Source organism: Heterodontus francisci, chromosome 10 (assembly GCF_036365525.1).
Source record: "Heterodontus francisci isolate sHetFra1 chromosome 10, sHetFra1.hap1, whole genome shotgun sequence".
Taxonomy (NCBI): domain Eukaryota; kingdom Metazoa; phylum Chordata; class Chondrichthyes; order Heterodontiformes; family Heterodontidae; genus Heterodontus; species Heterodontus francisci.
In genome coordinates this window covers 25,806,918-25,826,667 of record NC_090380.1, presented here as the reverse complement: position 1 = coordinate 25,826,667, position 19,750 = coordinate 25,806,918, and the positions used below count along the sequence as shown (strand labels likewise).

Here is a 19,750-nt window from a genome sequence, read left to right as displayed (position 1 = left end):
TGCTCTTCTTCGAAGCAATGCATGGGATCTTTTACATCATTGAGAGACAGAAGGGATTTTGGTTTAACATCTAATCTGAAAGGCGACATCTCTGACAGTGCAGCACTCCCTATGTGGTAAAGAGAGGATTAATGAGCCAATGGCTTTCATCACTTTCACAGACTCAGGCAAAACATTCTCTAAGGATAGTTTTAAATCAGTTGCCAGCATCATACATACTTCACTCAATACCTCTCTGGAAATTTGGCCGGTCCAAATTTTGCATTTCAGGCCTTTATTTTGAGCAAGGCCTTTTTTCTTATGATCCTGCATTTCCTTATCTTTCTGCTTCTCCAGCAAAACCAAATAGCTGTTAGTGGCCAAAAATATGTAATCCTGTCAAAACAGAAAATGTTGGAAATATTCAGCAGGTCTGGCAGCATTTTGTGGAGAGAGAAATAGATTAATGTTTTAGGACTCTTCATATTGTTATGTTTGTTGGCGATGTGACTGCTGAAAATGTGACAAATGAACATCATTTGACTATTTGGAATGTGCAGTGTGACTCAAATTAACTGTCTATATCTTTAGGTTGATGCTGTTAGTCAACAGGCAGAAAACACTCATTGCCATGTTGACCCTCTATCAGAATATGCAAACTGGCTTCAGTACCACCTAAATTTGTCTTAAAGCCTGGACTTTCATTCTCTGCAATAGAGGCAAATTGCCATTAAAATTACTTGCAGTCCCCATATTTTTCCATCAGTAGCCCTAATAAAAATCGGGAGCCATCTCCCGATGTGTGAAATAACTGACCATATCAACAGAAAAAAAGACATATGTTACTATCTTTCCTAACTAAAAATTCAATTTTAACCACCTTTATTAATCCTATGGTAATAATTAAAATGGCAGACATTGGCTTCTTGAAATGTTTTTATTGGCACAATATATGGAAGGGTCAAAATACACATTTAAAGCAATAAAACTTAAATCGTGACTTTGTACACAATTCAAAACAAAGTTCAGTCTCCTCTATACAGAGGGGATGTGAAATCTCAGCACATTATATACTTGTTGCACAAAAATCAAGACATTGGAATTATCCGCACCACTTTAAAGCAGCCAACAGGGAACAATATAATCGAATAGAAACAATAAAGTATTGGAAACATTAACCAGAATATTACCAGCCTTGTGGAGGTGGCTTTGGAGGTGGGGGACATTTCAAAAGTTGCTCGTCGGTTCGGCTGCCCGACATGTTCACGCCTCCATACACTTTTGCTGGAAGAGGGCTCAAAGCGACAGAGACTACCTGCCCAGCAGCAGGTAGACAATTAGACCAATTAAGGCCCCACTTAGGGTAGACGCTGACAGTATTTTACCAATGTCGGACTGGCCTCCTTGCTAAGTCCAGACGCCAACAGCAACTTGGAGGCAGCCTCCCAGGGGTAGACCAGAGGGCCATTGGTGCCTCCTCTCACTGGCCCAATGAATGAGCTGCAAGAATGAAAAGGCCACGGCCTCGGTTGTAACCATTCCAGTGGTGGGGTTTCTGCTCCACACTGACGGTTCGAGGAGCTGTGGACCTTCCTGATTTTTAAAATCTAAGCACCCTTCTGAGAGTGCCTCCATCTTGAGGTGCCCTCGAGCTCCCCTACCTGCCTCGGCAGTACCCACCTCTCCCGTTGGGGCTGCCGTCCATCTTGTGCTGCAGGCCAGTCTATTAGGCCTTGGGAACCCGCCTGCCATCCTTAATTGGATGGCAAGTGTGGAGAGAGCCTGTTAATTGGCCACTGTCATGAATAGATGAGAACCCCCCCCCCCACCCCCCGTAAATTGTGTTTGTGCATCTGAGTATTAATGACAACTGCCATTTTATACATCATGTTTAAGTTTTGACTTCTATGTTTCAATTGTCAAAATGGAGGAGAGATGTCAGGTGGGACAGCAACTTGAAAAGGGTCTAGTTTTAGGACCCAGGAAATCCCTATCCAACCTGCCTGGACTGGGAACTGTAACAGTTTGAGGGTACAGCCTGTTTCCAATACACAGCTGCCTTTGGTTCAGATTAGCCCAGCTGCCTGAAGCTGCACATCTCTCTCTAAGACACAGTCTGAAGAAGCCAGGAACATCAAAGAAGACCTAGACTGCAAACAGCAAAGAAAATTAAAGACACAGTCTGCAAAAAAAGCAAGAAAACCTGCCTTTGGCCATCTAAGGAAAAAGGTGAGTTCAGCCAAATCAAGCTACCTCCATTTATATCTGAGAGTGCAAAGAAGAAGAAATTTGTAAGAGAAGAGATATTTCCAACAGCTCCTCTGTGATCTCCAATTTTTGGACCATTTTTGATAATTCAAATGGACACTAGTTTTAACTGAAATTCATGTTAGTTTATAGTTCTATTAAGTAAATGTCCTTGCCTTTTAATGTCTTTACCCTTTCCCTGAATGTTTGTAAGTGTGCGTGGCGAAGTTAAACTCCCTTCCCGAGTTTAAGAGTGTGTAAATAAACCCTAATTCTTTGATTTAACTCTAACAACCGTGTTGTTGTTGCAGTCATTTATTATCAGGGTTTAAGGGAGGGAAAGAAATTCAATCGCTGATCTATTCATGGACAGGTGGTTGGAAAAACAGGGAAATTTGTTCAGAGGAAAAAAAGATTAACTACCTGTCTGTAACACCACCTCCTGGAAGATCGCAATGCCGTGCTGACAGCAGACACCAGTGGGGTCAGGATACGAAAGTGTTCCCGACCGTCGATTATTTTCTATGTCGAGAAGATTCCACCCTCTGATTCTGCTTCTGTTATAAATTTGTGAATTTGAATCCATCTTATTTTACATGAAGTTTTAAAAACATTCGACTTAATAAAAGGTGCTTTCTATGTTTAAAGGGACTGTGCCACCTGGCCTGATAGTGAAATAGCAATTTTGTCTCATTTTGGTCTTGCCATCTGGGAGTTCAAAGGGAAGGGAGGCAATCTGCAGACGAGCCATTCAGGCTGCTACTACACACATCTCCCTTATGCTCTACGTTGGGCAGTGCAGAGGCCTCTGTATGTAAGATGCATAGACCTTAAAAAGGGGAAAGGAAATGTTTACGCTATAAAACTAAATGGAAAACCTCAGAGCGGTTACAATGCACCTCAGGGGAGTGGAGTTCAAGCCATTTTCATATCAGGCCTTTCAAGGCATTCATTCAGGGTCGCAGTGACACTGTATCCCAGCAGCCTTTATTGTTCCCTGGCAACACAGAAAATAGCGCAATAATGCAGCATGACGTAAATGTATATCAAAATATATGACTTTATTCTGCTATATCCTAACATGTTGTGCGGATAGATTTCCTTCTGTTTAAACTGCAGGAGCAAAAGGGGAGTTGGGAGAAGACACAGTCAAATCTGGGAAAGGTACCCAGAGTGAATAAACATTATAAATCTTTTTGTCTCTTAGTTTTAGCTATATGTACAACAGAATAAAACATTTGAAAATGCTTATGTATACAGTGAACCCCTGAAACATTTGATCATATTTTAATATTCCAAACACAACTGTAAACTCAATCATGATACTTTTCCTACGGTTCTGGTGCAGTTTTCCAACCTTCAGCTTGTTCCCATTGTGTATTATCCACACAATACATACACCAACAAATGCTGAATTCTAACCCTGACTTTATATTGTTGGTAACACTTTAAAATCAACACATTCTTTTTCAATAATAGAGGTAAGAATGGCTTCTGAAGAGTTAGATTATTGCACAAATGTATCGTAAATACAGAGGTGCTGTACTCCTCAAAACAATAGCTTTCTGAGCGATAGTTATAAGATAAACAGGACACTGTTACAACTCTTCTTACTATTTCTTATAATGTGTTTGTACATGGTTTTTACAGCTCGTATAAAGAAAAATCTCCATATTCACAACATTTTAAATTATTCACAGGTAGAACATGTCATGTAAACCAGAACTGCACAGACGGCCTATCATGAAACATCAGCAAATATATATCATTTACTTTTGGACCTTTTTTTCATCTAAAAGTTGACCTGTGTGTCACTATGTACAGGTTCCTATCAAAAGGAAAAGAAATGGGACTTAATATCTCAGTTAAATATGGGAGTTGCTAACTACAAGTAACCAATCTAGTGCATCCGTAGCCAGTCATGAAAGGAATCGATGGCGTGAGCAAAAAGGTGTTCGGAGAACTGAAGGATTAATGGATTTTGTGAATGGAATTGCTGATTATAATTTACTAAGCATTCCAAAGGTGTATGGTTATTTGTACATAAAACAATTACAATGGGTTGCAATATACTAACCAATCCAGTCGAATCTATTTACTCTTGATTCTTTTCCCATAATCTAAACTGGAAAATCCAACTGTACCAAACTTACAGTGCTCTGCTGTCTATAACCTTAAAGGCAGTGAATGCAGCAGGTATTGGGATATAGTATATATAATTAACATTACAATATAACAGCATTTGAAGATATGTCATGTTACTTTCTGTTTCATTAACTGTCCCGAAGAAGACTTTCACTATTTCATAATGGGTAGTAAGTTGCACTCAAACATAGCTGACCTTTTCAGTGATATAAACTGTTTCAATCTTTGATGTCTCTTGATGGTTTTCTCCCAGTGTTTCAAGGGAATGTACCCTGGTCCTCATTTCTGTGCTGTTTTTCAGACTCTCCGTACTGGAGAGCTGCAGTTTGTCCTTGCTGGGTGTCAGAGTGGGTACAGTGCTGACTAGAATTTGCTGAGCAGGCTTCTTCTCGTTCTTGTATTGACAGTGAATGTACCGCAAAAAAGCCAATCGATAGGTTTTATTGAAAAGTGTGTATACAAGTGGATTAATACCAGACGAGACGTACCCCACCCAGACAAATATGCTGAGGAGTTCTTCAATGAGTTCCTTATCACACACCTTTATACAGATTACAGACATGACGTTGGTCACGAAGAATGGGCACCACATCACAACAAAAAGGAGAAACACAATCCCAAGAACCTTGGAAGCCTTCTGCTCATTGCTGATTGACTGCATTGACCGTCTTCCTGAAGTCCCCAGTTCTTTACTTGAGGAACACCAAGACAATATCTGAGGAGATGTCCTTTTAATGTCATATTTCTTTAACATCGCTGCTTTGTCTGATGAGTTGGCTGACAAAGGCCCTTTCTGAAGAAACATCCGAAGGTTTGTCCATTTGGGCTTGGGTTTAAATACGTCCAAGCACAAAGTGGCTTCCTGTTGTAGTACTCGAATTGTCAAAAAGTAGGTGGCCACCATTATTGTGAGGGGAATGAAGAATGCCACGAAGGAACCCACCAGGACAAAATGTTCATCCGTCAGGGAACAACTGCCATCCTTAAAAACCTTGGAGGCATCTTGAAGTCCAAAAACAGGAATTGGCATTGAAATACCTTGGAGATAATTTGAAGAGAAAAAGAATCAGTTAAGGATGCAAAAGAACAAAAAGGCAAATGAAGGTTAGCAGATCCTAACCCAACTGTGTTCATGTGAACTATTTTCATATGTCAAAATGAAAAAAAATAAAGACTTTCATTTATATAGCACCATCCTCAGGACGTCCCAATGCACTTTAAAGCCATCTAATTGCTTTTGAAGTGCAATCATAAGAACCTGAGAAATAGGAACAGGAGCAGGCCATTCGGTCCCTCAAGCCTGCTTCACTATTCAATATGATCATGGCTGACCTTATTGTGGCCTAAACTCCACTTTCCTGTCTGGTCCCCATAACCCTTTACTCCCTTGTAGATGAAACATCTGTCTAACTCAGCCTTATATTCAATGGCGCAACCTCCAATGCTCTCTGGGGTAGAGAATACCAAAGATGAATGACCCTCTGAGAGAAGAAATTCCTTCTTATCTCTGTCTTAAATGGGAGACCCCTTATTTTGAAACTGTGCCCCCTAGTTCTAGAATATCCTCTCAGCATCTACCCTGACAAGCACCCCCCCCACCCCCAAAATCTTATATGTTTCCATAAGATCACCTCTCATTCTTCTGAATTCCAATGAGTATAGGCCCAACCTGCTCAACCTTTCCTCATAAGACAACCCCTTCATCGCGGGAATCAACCTAATGAACCTTCTCTGAACTGCTTCCAATGCAAGTATGTCCCTCCTCAAATAATGTGACCCAAACTGTACGCAGTACTCTAGGTGTATCTCAGCAACATCCTGTACAGACACTGTTGGGGTATAGGAAATGCGGCCGGCATTTTGTGCACAGCAAACTTCCACAAACTGCACTGTGATAATGACCAGATAATCTGTTTTTTGTGATGCTGATTGAGGAATATATATTGGCCAGGATACTGGGGATAACTCCCTTGCCCTTCTTTGAAATCGTGTCATGGGATCTTTTATATCCACGTGAAGTGTCAGCCTAGATTCTCTGCTCAAGTGTTTGGAATAGCACTTGAATCCACAACTTTCTGTCTCAGATTGGAGATTGGTGCCTCTGACTATGACTAACACCAAGTTAGCAATGCTTTCCATATTAGGAACAAGGATGAAGGAGCAGTCATCGCATCTTTGCTGTCTGTACACATGTCAAAGGGAGTTGCAGTAAAAATCATTATCTATTAAGGAGCCTTCTCATTGAAATCCAGGGAAACATTTCTGTTACTTGCACAGTTTGGAAGATTCCAGCAGAAAACTGAACTGAAAAACCACTCTAGATATGGCCAGTGGAATTCTCTGAAGACACATTACAAAATGATCCTAGAATGTGGATTACTGCTGGGCTTTGAGATATGTTCACAAACTTAATTATGTCTGCAACAAAATCAATAGCTTGCTAGACTGTCAGAAATGAAATATATACTACTTCTAGGCTGCTGGAGATGGGATGAATACTACCACCGACTTCAATGCAACCCCACTCCACCACCCCAGTCTCTCTCCACAGGAATCTGATCCATGCATCCCATAAACCATTGTAGACTACATTAGTAATTCAATATTAGGATGGCAGCAATGAAAATTTAAATTTAATATGATAAAAGGAAAAGACTTGCATTTATATAGCACCTTTCATGACCTCAGGATGCCCCAAAAAGCATTTCAGCCTATGAAGTACTTTTGAAGTGTACTCACTGTTGTAATGTAGGAAATACAGCAGCCAATTTGCACAGAGCAAGCTCCCACAAACAGCAATGTGATAATGATCAGATAATATATTTTAGTGATGTTGGTTGAGAGGTAAATATTTGGCCAGGACATCGTGGAGAATTCCCCTGCTCTGCTTCGAAATAGAACCATCCGCCTGAGAGGACAGGGCCTCAGTTTAACGTCTCATTCATAGGATGGCATCTCTGACAGTGCAACACTCCATCCGTAGTTCTTGTTCGGAAAAGCAATATATTCCTTTTGGAGACTCCAGCCACAGGTATTGTATGCAGTCTACTAGCCGTCGTGATAGCAGAAAGTGATTGCCAGACACGAAAAATAGCCTCATAGCTACTTCTGTTGAAAGCCATCCAAAGCTGAAATGGTGCATGTTGTATCCAGGTTTGCACAAGCAAACCCAGAATAGCCTGCTTGAGGTGAATGTGCTTCACAAATCTCATTTGACACTCAATCCTCACATTCATTCTCCTGCTTTAATTTCAGGATTGCCCCAAAACTTAAATTTTTTACACATTGCAAATGAGCATATTAGACATGGCATGTTTCTGCTCATTTTAATTATCATTTTTAAGGGTTTTTTTCAGATTATCAAGGTACAAATATCAGTATTGGAGAGTGAAGCATTTTCCCATTGTTTGCACACAAGGGTTGATTCTGTAATCAGATGCTCCCAATGAAGAGTCCTGTTACCTCATATATCCAATTGGGACAGGTTTGGAATTGCCAAAACTCAATTCGCTTTGGGTGTATTTACACTACAGGTTCCAGACAGTCTAAACTGTGTTTACAAAGTTTGGTTCCTGCCCAAGAGACAGCTGTGCACATGTCTGGATAGAGACATCAGGAGAACTGTCTCTCAGCAGACAGAAATTTGAATGTTGGGAGAGCGCAGAGGAGAGAGTCCCAGTCGCTAGCCATTTACATTAACGTTAGATAGGTTTAAAAAGTGGCCCTGAGCACTTTGTAGCCAGGTTTGCCACTGCACTGGATTTACCTCCTCTTGGAAGTTTCAGTCCATTTCAATCTGGATTTACGCTGCACATTTAGTGTTGGTGCAAAGCTGAAATCACTTTGCAAAGACACCAAAGGTTAGCTCTACATGCACCCATAAACCTGTTAGATTCTTTTACATCATCAGCTCTTAATCTCGCAATGCACTGGGAGCGAGAGGGGAGGTGGGGACCCCAATATCAAGTGGGAAACCGGGAAGTAAGTACACGAGCCTGCCTGTGGCTTTTTAACTCAGTCACCTCATTCTAATTTTACTTCTTAGTTTCCTTTCTAATCAGTGGCATCAGGTGTGATGTAGACCCGCGTGACGCAATCTTAACTCCAGTATTCAAAGGGACACTCCAAACATACACGTTGAATGAGTTTAAAGTTGGGAAGAAAAGAGAATCAAGTGCTAGGGTTGTATCCAGATGGGCAAAGGCTGCACCTTGTTTCAGTGACATCTCCCTGGATGTGTTCTTGGGGGCTGTGAGGAGTCAGAGAGAGATACCCTGGAATTAAAAGCTAGTCTCAGCAATGGTGCCACTGAAACTATCATTGATTGGTGTAAAAACCCATCTGATTCAGTAACGTCCTTTAAGGAAGGAAATCTGCCGTCCTTACCTGGTCTGGCCTACATGTGACTCCAGACCCACAGCAATATGGTTGACTCTTAACTGCCCTTTGAAATGGCCTAGCAAGCTTCTCAGTTGTCAAGGGCAATTATGGATGGGCAACAAATACTGGCCTTGCCAGTGACACCGACATCCATGAAAGGATAAAAAAAAAATCAATGGGAGGAAGAAAACGGCAGCTGAGACCAAGAAGGCATGGTTTGACGTACTGGAGGAGGTCAGAATCAGGAGCATGGTATTAGAGGCCTGCTACCCGACCCAAACGCGACCGGACCCGACGATGTGTCAGGTTCGGGTCGGGTCTGGCCCATCTTCTGGGGCCAGCTTTCGGGCTCGGGTCGGGTCGGGCTGGGTCCAGGTCGAGTTGGGTTGGGTCGGGCCTGACACACACGGTAAGTGCTCTGCTAGTAAGTATTGGAATTAAAAAAACTTACCTGAGCTGGGAGTCCGGGATGAAACTGAGTCTGTGCAGTGAGCGAGTGACGTCACTATGACATCATCGCGCATGCATTGCAGCTTCCAGCAGGTTCAGTGTCGGAGGTAAGTAAAGGGATGGTCGGGTCAGGCTCAGGTCGGGTTGAGTAGTGGCGGGTTTGAGTCGAGTCGGGCTCGGGGCAAAATAGGAGAGACTCGTGCCGGGTCGGGCTCGGGCCCGCTGTGGTTTGGTCGGGTTCAGGTCAGGATCTTTTTCCTGACCTAAAGCAGGCCTCTACATGGTATCATGCTCTTGGATTCAGTGCAGAAAGCGCTTTAATGACCTAAGCAGGTCAGCAAAGGTGAGAGATAGTGGCACATTCACCTAAATCCTGCTTTGCACTTCACCGCAATAGTTCACTCTGTCTTGTCAAGCCTACTCCAGCACGTCACTCCTCACACCCACTCACCTTGCTGGTGCATCCATCTTTCTCTGTCCATGCAATTCCTCACATCCCCATCCATCCACTCACCATTCTCACATCCTCATCCTTATGCAATTTGATGCCTCTCCCTCATAGTCATCCTCACCAAATGCATTCTATCCATCGGATGAACGTAAGCCATTACACTCACTCATACTCACATATATGTCTCTTCTTTCCCTCCTTGCAGGACAAAGGAGCACAGAATGCCAGGGAGAGGGAGAGAAGCAGAGGGGTCCCTCTGAATATCTGACAACTGACAAACGCAGGGGATGAAGCACTGGATTTTGGTGTCCCTGGTCATTGTAAATGGGGAGACTGGGAGCTCCCAGCTATCCAGTGACACAATTAAATAAAAGCCACCCACATGTCATAAGACACTTGATTTCAACAGTGAGTGAAATATGATCAGCAGCATAACAATAACTGGCAACATATTCTTACCTTGGCAGGACTACTTCATGTCTTTTATCTCCAACAGGGCCTTGAAAAGTGCAGCAGAAGCACTGCAATGATATGTACCAAAGTGCTCTCCAGCAGAGCAGTAGCAGTGAAATGGGGCTGGGCCATGAGAGGGATGATGGTGAAAAGGGTTATGAATGTGGGGACTCCACGCAAAGTGCTTCTACTTCTCACCCACAGCCTCCTCTCAGTCAGTATCCCACATGCTGCCTCGTCTCCCAATGAGTCTGCTGCTGCACAGGTGCTGGTGGAGCAGACAGGAGAGAGGCCTTTTCAGTCCAGGAGTCAAGAGCTTTCTGCCAGTTTAAAACTCTGTGGCAACTTAAAATTCAAAAAACTCCAATAACCAGTTAGTCGTGTTTGTTTGTGTATTGGGGCAGGGACTGGTTCCTTTGTTCCAACACTGTCTGCTTGTATGAAAAAAATGTCTTTCCAGCCAGGGGTTTGGCAACCCCTTGTAATAGGCCTTCTTTTCTTCCCAGCGACAATTTTAAAATTTAATGTCCATGTGGCGAAATATATGTGCCTCATTCCTGGCAGGTGGGGACCTGCATGACAGGCAGTTTGGCTTTTGCTAAACTGTAGGGATGGCAAAGATCATTCTGTGCATCTTTCAGATCCAGGTTAACAAAGGTGACCCACTAATTTTATCTGGCCTTCTCTTTTGGCTTTGGCCTCCTTGATGAATCAATTCTTCTCTACATGCGACATGTTTGAAATCTTTGACATTGTTTTTGCACCATTTCTCACCATGGTTGCAAGTTAGTTGACTTGAGCTGTTTCATTACTTGGCCACATCTTGCACACTCCATAAGACAATCTGTAGATCTTCTGAAAATGAAATATTTGCTTTCCCAAACAGGGTTGAACGATCTTTTTTTTTGAATTCAACACCATTTTTTTTCACAGTTAAGAAAAAAAGCGGGAAAAATGTGAATGTAGCTAATGTTTTGACTGATTGGATAACAAAGCTTCTCTGATTCTACAGCAAGTTGTACATTTTTTGAATATATTACCACAGACGTCAAACTTTTTACCACGGACACTGGTGTCCGTGTACGGACATGTTGCCGACCCCTGGCCACCGCCGATGCCTAAGACAGGTGATTGCCAGGGTTGTTTGCCAGGGTTGGAAGTTATGTCAATTTTGCCTGCAATGATGCCAGTCAAAATGAGCGGCCGCCCGGCTTTGTGGCTCTGGCTGGCTTCCCACAGGTGCAGGGTGCCATTGATTGCACACACATGGCAAACTGGGCACGCCCAGAACAAAGAGTATTTGTCAACTGCAAGACTTCGACTCCATCAATGTGCAGCTGGTGTAGAACCACAATAAAGATGTTTATGCTGGTGTGCACAAGATTCCCAGGCAGCTGCCACAATGCTTTTGTTCTGCGGTGGCTTTTGGTTGCAGTAGTCCAATAAAGCATGCATTTGACCAGCTCTTTTTCAGGAAACCTGGCCTTGAATGTCTGTTCAATTTTCTTTGCATATTCAAGAAATGTTGTTTTTACCTGGACAATCTGTTTCTGGCAAGTAGTGCCGTTCTTTACACTCCCTCAGCAACTCTGTGACCTTGGCACTGGGGATAAACAGGTAGCTTGGAGATACAAAAGATTCCAGTGTAGAATCTTCATTTGAAAATGGCCTTGAAGTACTCCGCAGACAGCAGTATGTGTTGTACAGATCAGAGATCTCTTTCTGCAGTACCAAATTCATTGATGTGAGAAGTGGCAAAACTCAGTTCAAGAAACTGAGATACAGAATGAATTTGAGATTGAAGCATGTCATGGATATTCTGGCAATTTTTTCTATAATTTGGCGACCCATTCTCAAATGTCTCTCCCTCAAAGTGTTGCACTAGAGAATCCCACAGTAGCGCGAACCCCTCAACACAGGCAGCCAAAGTTAACCATGAATTTTTTGTAGCCAACCAGGTTTGAACATTCCTCTTCATTCAGCTCACAAATCTGTCTAAATTCCTTTTTTCATCACAGCTCCACTGGAATGTCTAAGTGTCGCTTTGATCATGTCTTCCACAAAGTCAGGTATGACTGATTCAGTGCCTTTAGCCATTAAGGCTTGGCAATGGGTCATACAGTGCTGGATGAATAAATCTCCACAACAATCTTTCAGTCACGATGAAACACTTTCACGTTGGGCTAGCATTACAGATGCCCCGTCGGATGTAAATCTTACAATTTTCTCTACAGGGTACTTATCATTTTCCAAACAACCAACAATGACTGCACTCAGATTTTCTGCATTACATGCACAACTATTTCAATTAAACTTAAAAACTCAGAGCCAGTTCACAAAACGATGGTAAATAATAAGCTGACTCCTGTCACTGCAGTCAGTGCTCTTGTTGCACATTAAGATTACAAACAGAGCATCTACTGCTGCTTGAACAGTTTCACTGTAAAGGTAGTCACTTAAATCCTCAGAGTTTCTGTCCATAGTCCTTGCACTGCAGTGCAGTCTTTGAAAAGGGGCACCTGCTCAAAATGGCAGTGTTACGACCAGGTGAGAAAGGTGCTTAGGGGTTTTTCTCAGCCTTCACATGGTCTTATTGTAACAGGGTTTAATTTTAAACACACTGTGTTTTGAGCTCCCCCTTTGTGAATTCTTGTTCACCGCTTTCCAATTATAAGGCAAGAAATGAGCACAAACAGGCTTTCTTAGGTTTAAAGAAGAAAAATGAAATTTATTAAAACTTAAACTTAAACTCTAATTCGGTTAATGCCTATGGATACACGCTGCGCCCCATGCTAGCATGCATTGAGGCAATATCTTGTTACTGTGCTTCGAGCTCACTCTATTGTCCTTTTGTAGGTAGTTCTTGCTTGTAGGTAATGCTTGCTTTTCGTTGGGGCCCAGTATTCTTCTTAAACTTGTTCGCTGTAGGAGACCTTTCTTTCTTGGGGTTCGTATGTCTTCAATGCATTCTTGGAGTTCTGTGAGAGTGAGATGGAAGCAGACAGGAGAGAGGCCTTTTCAGTCCAGGAGTCAAGAGCTTTCTGCCAGTTTAAAACTCTGTGGCAACTTAAAATTCAAAAAACTCCAACAGCCAGTTAGTCATGTGACTAAACTGGTCTGACCATGTCAGTTTGTGTATTGGGCCAGGGACTGCTTCCTTTGTTCCAACACTGTCTACTTGTATGAAAAAAATCTTTCCAGCCAGGGGCTTGGCAACCCCTTGTAATAGGCCTTTCTTAATTCCCAGCGATAATTTTAAAATTTAATGTCCATGTGGCGAAATATATGTGCCTCATTCTTGGCAGGTGGGAGCCTACATGACACCTCCACACCCAGGAGAATGAAATGCGATTTGGAAAAAAAGAACGGCACATTTCATTAAAAGGTTTGAGAAAAATATCAGATACAGAAAGAAAAAACATGCATTTCTCTCATTCATTCATAAATTTTTAAAGCTTATTAAAATTGTCTTTTCTGGGTGCCAGTGCAGCTTTAATTTCCCCTTTGTGGCATCCCAGTAACCATGTGGTTATTTGGGATAGCTTTTCTTCGGTTTGCTCATTTCCATGACTGCCTAGGGTTTCGTTCCTGTTGAGGTCATTTCTTTTTTAGGAGTGTTAGTAGTGCGTGGGTCTATCCTGAACTCTCTTTCAGTGCTTTGCTGAGTCATGCAAAGTCTTTTTGACTTCAGGGGATGGGTGGTTCCCTTTTCCTGTGACTGTGGGTGAGGATTCTTTGTTAATCTCCCCTTTGTTCTCTGGGAGATTCCTGCCTGCAGGTATGTGTGCAGACTTGACTGCACTCTCCTGTGGCACTTCGACTAGGTGAGGCATCACCCTCACAGTTTCTGTCCCCCCCTAGAGGTCTCTCTTTGTCTCTGCAGGTTCCTGTAAATGCTGTTAGCAACTCTGGTGGGGTGCTTCTAGAGTCTGCATTTACATAGGAGGATGTGGGGTCTAATTTTTCAAAATTTTCGGGGTTGGCTGACTTTACAGTCGGGTTTTTCACCAGTCTCAGAAATTCAAAAACTTGCTGCAAGATTTACAAAGCACAATGACTCCAGCAAAGTTGAAATGCAACATACATTGTACTGTGAAGATAAGGCTGTCAAGACATTTTTCAACTCAGTTCGCTGTGGTAGTGATGTTACCAAATTGTGGTGTCTTTTGTTTAGGTCAAATGAGGATGAATACAGTGAACTGGGGAGGTTATCACCTCTTTTACTGACACTGAGCCCTGGCACATGTTGCTGTGAACGAGGGTTCAGCCACTTGAACACAATCAAAACTTCCACAAGGAATCGCCCAGGGAACTGTCGGGTTAATGCTTGCAACTGCAACAATGAGAACAAAGGACTTTGATGAAGCTGATCGATGAGGTACATTTGGAAACTTTAAAGTCGGTTGAATTTATTATTTATTATTATTATTGTTATTAGTTTGCGAGCTAATCGCTTTTTCCAGTGTGGGAAATTATTTGCTATTTTACTGGTTGAAAGACTTCTCTTTCCTGGTTTTTATCATGTAATGTTTTAGCTAGCTGGCTACATGCTGACGCAATGTTAGTGCATGTTGTAGTTAGCTCTATTCTGTCAACAAGTAATTCGCAATGGCATTGCATACTGTTTTGCTTGCTCGCTAGCTAATGCAGTTGTGCTGCTCTCCATTGATGTTTGTTTGCTCAGCTACTTTATTTATAGGGAGAAATGTGTTTTTAATCGGACTGTTTTTTGATGGCATTATGTTGGCTTTTAACTTTATATACAGATTAATTGCCCCCATGTCCGTGGCTGAGTCTAATTATTTTGTCAAATGTTCTTGGAGCGACATGTTGGTGCTGATCTCTGATTAAAACTAACTCTGTTTACTTAATTTTTAAAAAATCGATAGTTTGCTCATGAATAATGTTCACCGCCAGGCTTCTGAACCACGCGCTGCTCTGTAACCATTCAGCATGACACACCAGATGGTGACCATTACAGCTCTTCTATGAAATGCAGTCTGGAAAGCTGTCATCATTATAGCCAGCTGGTTTTTGATAACTGCCTTATAAACTGCATAGAGAGGTTTAGCTCCTCATAATGGATTTTGAAAAATGTTGCTCTATTTATCAATCATAATTCTGTAGAAGATTTGTATTTTTATGAGTCCATTTCCACAATAATGCCATCCCCTGATCACACTGTGGAATGAAGATACCAATTGTCTTCTGACAAATGATTGTCACAAATTGGGTTCCGCTACACCAGAGTACCATGTAGCTCATACTGAAGAGAATGTTTTGCTTCGAAGTAAACAATTTAAATGCTAAATTGCAAATGGACTTTAAATTCTCCCTATAGTGGTGAGCTGTCAAATGCAAATTCTTTCAATTTCTTTCTCTTTGCTGTTCAGACCTTACCTGAACAATCTGTGTTAAAATGTTTTTCTCGAAATGTATTGTTACGATAAGAAGAATGATGACAGAACGATAACCCATCACCATGGCAATTAAAGGGGTCCCCTATTGTAACTCGGGGCCGATTACTATTTCCCCCCAGGGGATGGGTCCCAACTTCCATTCCCTGCCCCCACATGCAAACATCCTGCCTTTTGTGTAGAATTTCCCTTGAAATGATAACATGGCTGAAAATAAGGTATGGTTTGGGTGATATTCTTCATCACATCAGAGCACGTTCCTCACAAAATGCTTGTCCATCTGTAGCTCGAAGCTTTAAAATATACAGAGGGTGAAATTCTTCTGAGGCGTTCACACAAAATAGCAAATAGTGAAACAGCGGCCCAGTTTACACCTTGCCTGGTGTTCTTTTCCATTAGGGAGTAGTAAAAAGAGAAAGTAGGAAAGCAAAGCGAGGACATGAAAAAATATTGGCAGGTAAAGTCAAGGAAAACCCAAAGATGTTTTATCAGTACATTAAGAGCAAGAGGATAACTAAGGAAAGGGTAGGGCCTATCAGAGATGTACAAGGTAACTTATGTGTGGATGCAGACAATGTGGGCAGGGTTCTTAATGAGTACTTTCTTTCAGTCTTCACAAAGGAGAGGGATGATGCAGACATTGTAGTTAAAGAGGAGGAGTGTGAAATATTAGATACGATAAACATAATGAGAGAGGCAGTACTAGAGGGTCTGACATCCTTTGAAAGTAGATAAAATACCAGGGCCAGATGGATTGTGTCCCAGGTTGTTAAAGGAAGCCAGGGAAGAAATAACGGATGCTCTGAGGATTATTTTCAAATCCTCACTAGATGCAGGCAAGGTACCAGAGAATTGGAGGTCTGCGAACGTTGTTCCATTGTTTAAAAAGGGTGTGAGGGATAGGCCAAATAATTATAGGCCGGTTAGTCTGACCTCGGTGGTGGGTAAATTATTAGAATCAATTCTGAGAGATAGGATAAACTGTTATTTAGAAAGGCATGGATTAATCAGGGATAGTCACATGGATTTATTAAGGGAAGTTCGTGTCTTACTAACTTAATTGAATTTTTTGAGGAAGTAACAAGGAGGATTGATGAGGGTAGTGCAGTGTATGAGGTCTACATGGATTTTAGTAAGGCATGTGACAAGGTCCCACATGGCAGACTGGTCAGAAGTAAAAGCCCATGGGATACAGGGGAACATGGTGACTTGGATCCAAAATTGGCTCAGTGACAAGAAACAAAGGGTAATGGTTGACTGATGTTTTTGCAAGTGGAAAGCAGTTTCCAGTGGCATTCCACAGGGCTCAGTGTTGGGTCCTTTGCTGTTTCTGGTATATATTAATGATTTGGACATAAATGTAGGAGGCATGTTTGGGAAATTTGCAGATGATGCAAAAATTGGCCATGTAGTTGATAGTGAAGAGGATAGCTGTAGACTCCAGGATGATAGCAATGGTTTGGTTGAGTGGGCGGAAAAGTGGCAAATGGAATTTAGGTAATGCATTGGGGAGGGCAAACAAAGCAAGGGAATACACAATAAACGGTATGATATTGAGACAGGTAGTGGAAGTGAGAGACCTTGGAGTGCATGTCCACAGGTCCCTGAAGGTGGCAGGACAGGTAGATAAAGTAGTTAAGAAGGCATATGGAATGCTTTCCTTTATTGGCTGAGGTATAGAATGCAAAAGCAGGAATGCAATTCTGGAACTGTATAAAACGCTGGTTAGGCCACAGCTGGAGTACTGCGTACAGTTCTGGTCACCACATTACAGGAAGGACATAATTGCTCTGGAGAGAGTACAGAGGAGATTTACAAGAATGTTGCCAGGGCTTGAAAATTGCAGCTATGACGAAAGATTGGATAGGCGAGGGTTGTTTTCCTTAGAACAGAGGAGGCTGAGGGGTGACTTAATTGAGGTTTACAATATTATGAGGGGCCTAGATAGAGTAGACAGGAAGAACCTAGTGGTGAGGTCAATTATCAGGGGGCCCAGATTTAAGGTGATTGGGAGAAAGATTAGAGGGGACATGAGGAAAAACTTTTCGACCCAGAGGGTGGTGGGTGTCTGGAATTCACTGCCCAGATCGGTGGTGGAGGTAGAAACCCTCAACTCATTTAAAAGGTACCTGGACCTGCACCTGACATGCTGTAACCAGTAAGATTACGGACCAGGTGCTGGAAGATGGGATTAGAATGGGCGGCTAGTTTTTTCAGCCAGTGCAGACATGATGGGCTGAATGGCCTCTTTCTGTGCTGTAACTTTTCTATGGTTCTATTGTTTGCCATCACCCATTTTGTGCTACCCAACATGATTGAACTTCCACAGAGTTCCTTTGCTCTGAGGTAAAGGTGCAAGTGAATAGTCAGAGGGGGTTATTTTGGTGACAGGGTGAAAAAAAGCAATGGAGACCTTGAGGGGAAAACTTCTTACGCAGCGACTGGTTAGGATCCGGAATGCACTGCCTGAGAGTGTGCTGGAGGGAGATTGAAGCCTGGCTTTCAAAAGGGAATTAGACAATTATCTGAAGAGACAAAAATTGCAGGGCTATAGGGAAGGGGCGGGACAGTGGGACTAGCTAAATTGCTCTTGCAAAGAGGTGGCATGGACTTGATGGGCCAAATGGCTTCCTTCTATGCTGTAACCATTCTATGATTCGATGAAAAGGGCTAATTCTCTCAATAGGGTGATTCTATAGCTGATGCTGAGCCTTGTGAGATGACCCCCAGTTAGTATGGAAAATCAGGGGACACTCAGCTCTTGCCATATTTTTTCAAGATCATCAACTTTATTAAGTAGTTGACTGGGGCTAAAAATCCTCTAAATTGTTGTTGAATCTTACCAAGCAACAAAATCAGCGATGAACGTCAAGCGTTTGTCAAAGAAAAGAAAGTGATCTGAGGCCCCGATTGTTTACAGCTTCCTTGTGTTAGGAAAAGAGATGAATGATTACTTAGAGAAGACAAGGGCCTTTTTTGCTGTCTGCAGAAAATATGCTCCCAAAAATATGATGTTTTGTTTTGGAATATATTAAAAGATGTTTGGATAATTCGTTTAGAAAAATTGGGACTTGGCAGAAACATCAAATTCTTTTAAGGGAATGAGGCCTGGATGGCTGGGTCACAGATCTCCAGCACAGTGCAAAAGCTCAATTAATTAAGACACAGAATGTGGAGAACACAGCTCGGAATTGGCTGAATCTGTGAGATTTCTTAGTCTGCTTCTCTTCTCCCTCCTGGATATGTCTGTGCATATTGAGATAGAACAGTCTCTGGGTTCTAGCTTCCAAGGCTGTAAACAGGCCCAGGGATTGTTTTAAATTGTGGGAAAGAGACCAAAGCTCAAACTTAATGGGCGGAATCTTACGGCCTTTGCAAATATTTTTCCATCGGGGACAAATGCGCGTCTCACCCCCAATGGTCTGAGTCTTGCCCACCTGAACAATCTTCCCGGAGGTAACCAATTAAGAGGCTGCCTCAGGAGCCCCGTACAAGTAAGGACGGCGGGCGGCTTCCTGAATCTGCAGTCTCATTCAGAGGGTCTGCAGCGTTGGAAATCTGGCAGCCCCACCGGGAGAGGTGGGCGCTGCTCAGGCAGAAAGGAGAGTCCAAGTGTGCCTCAAAATGGAGGAACCCTTGGAAGCATGCATCAGACTCAAGAATGATGAGGGCTGAAGCCGGTAGGCCTCTCGGAGTGGAGGGGAAACCCCTCCAGAGGAATTGTCTGGGCTACAGGTGCAGCCTTTCCTGCCCGCGGCCCTGTCATTGGAGCATGGCGCCTCCAGCTCCGATGGTGCCCCGGTCTGCCACCAGGAGGTTGCCTCCACTGAGCTCCCAGGCTCAGCTCTCCGGAGGAGGCCGCTCCAACACCAGGAAGATCCTGGTGGAGTCCTCCCCGTCACCCTCAACACATTCTTAACAGCAAATTATTGCCTATACGCCGCTGCTGTGCTGGTAGCCACTTCTGTCATTCACCCGCCTCTGCCAAGATCGCTCAGAGGTGGGAACGTGTCGGCCTGGCGACCCACTCCCTAATCTGCAAGTCTGCTCTCTGTCTCGCCTCTGAGCGATGAGGAAGATTCTGCCCAATACAAAGGGGAGTATGTCTGGAAGTAGAACCACTTCTCAGACTTTTCCATGTCAAGCTGACACTGATCCAAAGATTACGTTTAGAGAGTAGGGCTTAAAGAGGGTCTCCTTTCAGCTAGGACTTTAATTATTCAGCACA

The 19,750-nt window shown here is 42.8% G+C and overlaps 1 protein-coding gene across 1 annotated transcript in view; it reads right to left on the bottom strand.

Moving 5' to 3' along the window:
- Window positions 1–4,552: 4,552 nt before the first annotated feature.
- LOC137374096 (5-hydroxytryptamine receptor 2A-like) overlaps window positions 4,553–19,750 on the bottom strand; it is a 118,394-nt gene continuing 103,196 nt past the window's right edge. Inside the window, exon 3 of the mRNA XM_068039854.1 lies at window positions 4,553–5,409. Within this exon, the coding sequence (XP_067895955.1) occupies window positions 4,553–5,409 (857 nt within the window). The remainder of the gene's footprint in view (window positions 5,410–19,750) is intronic.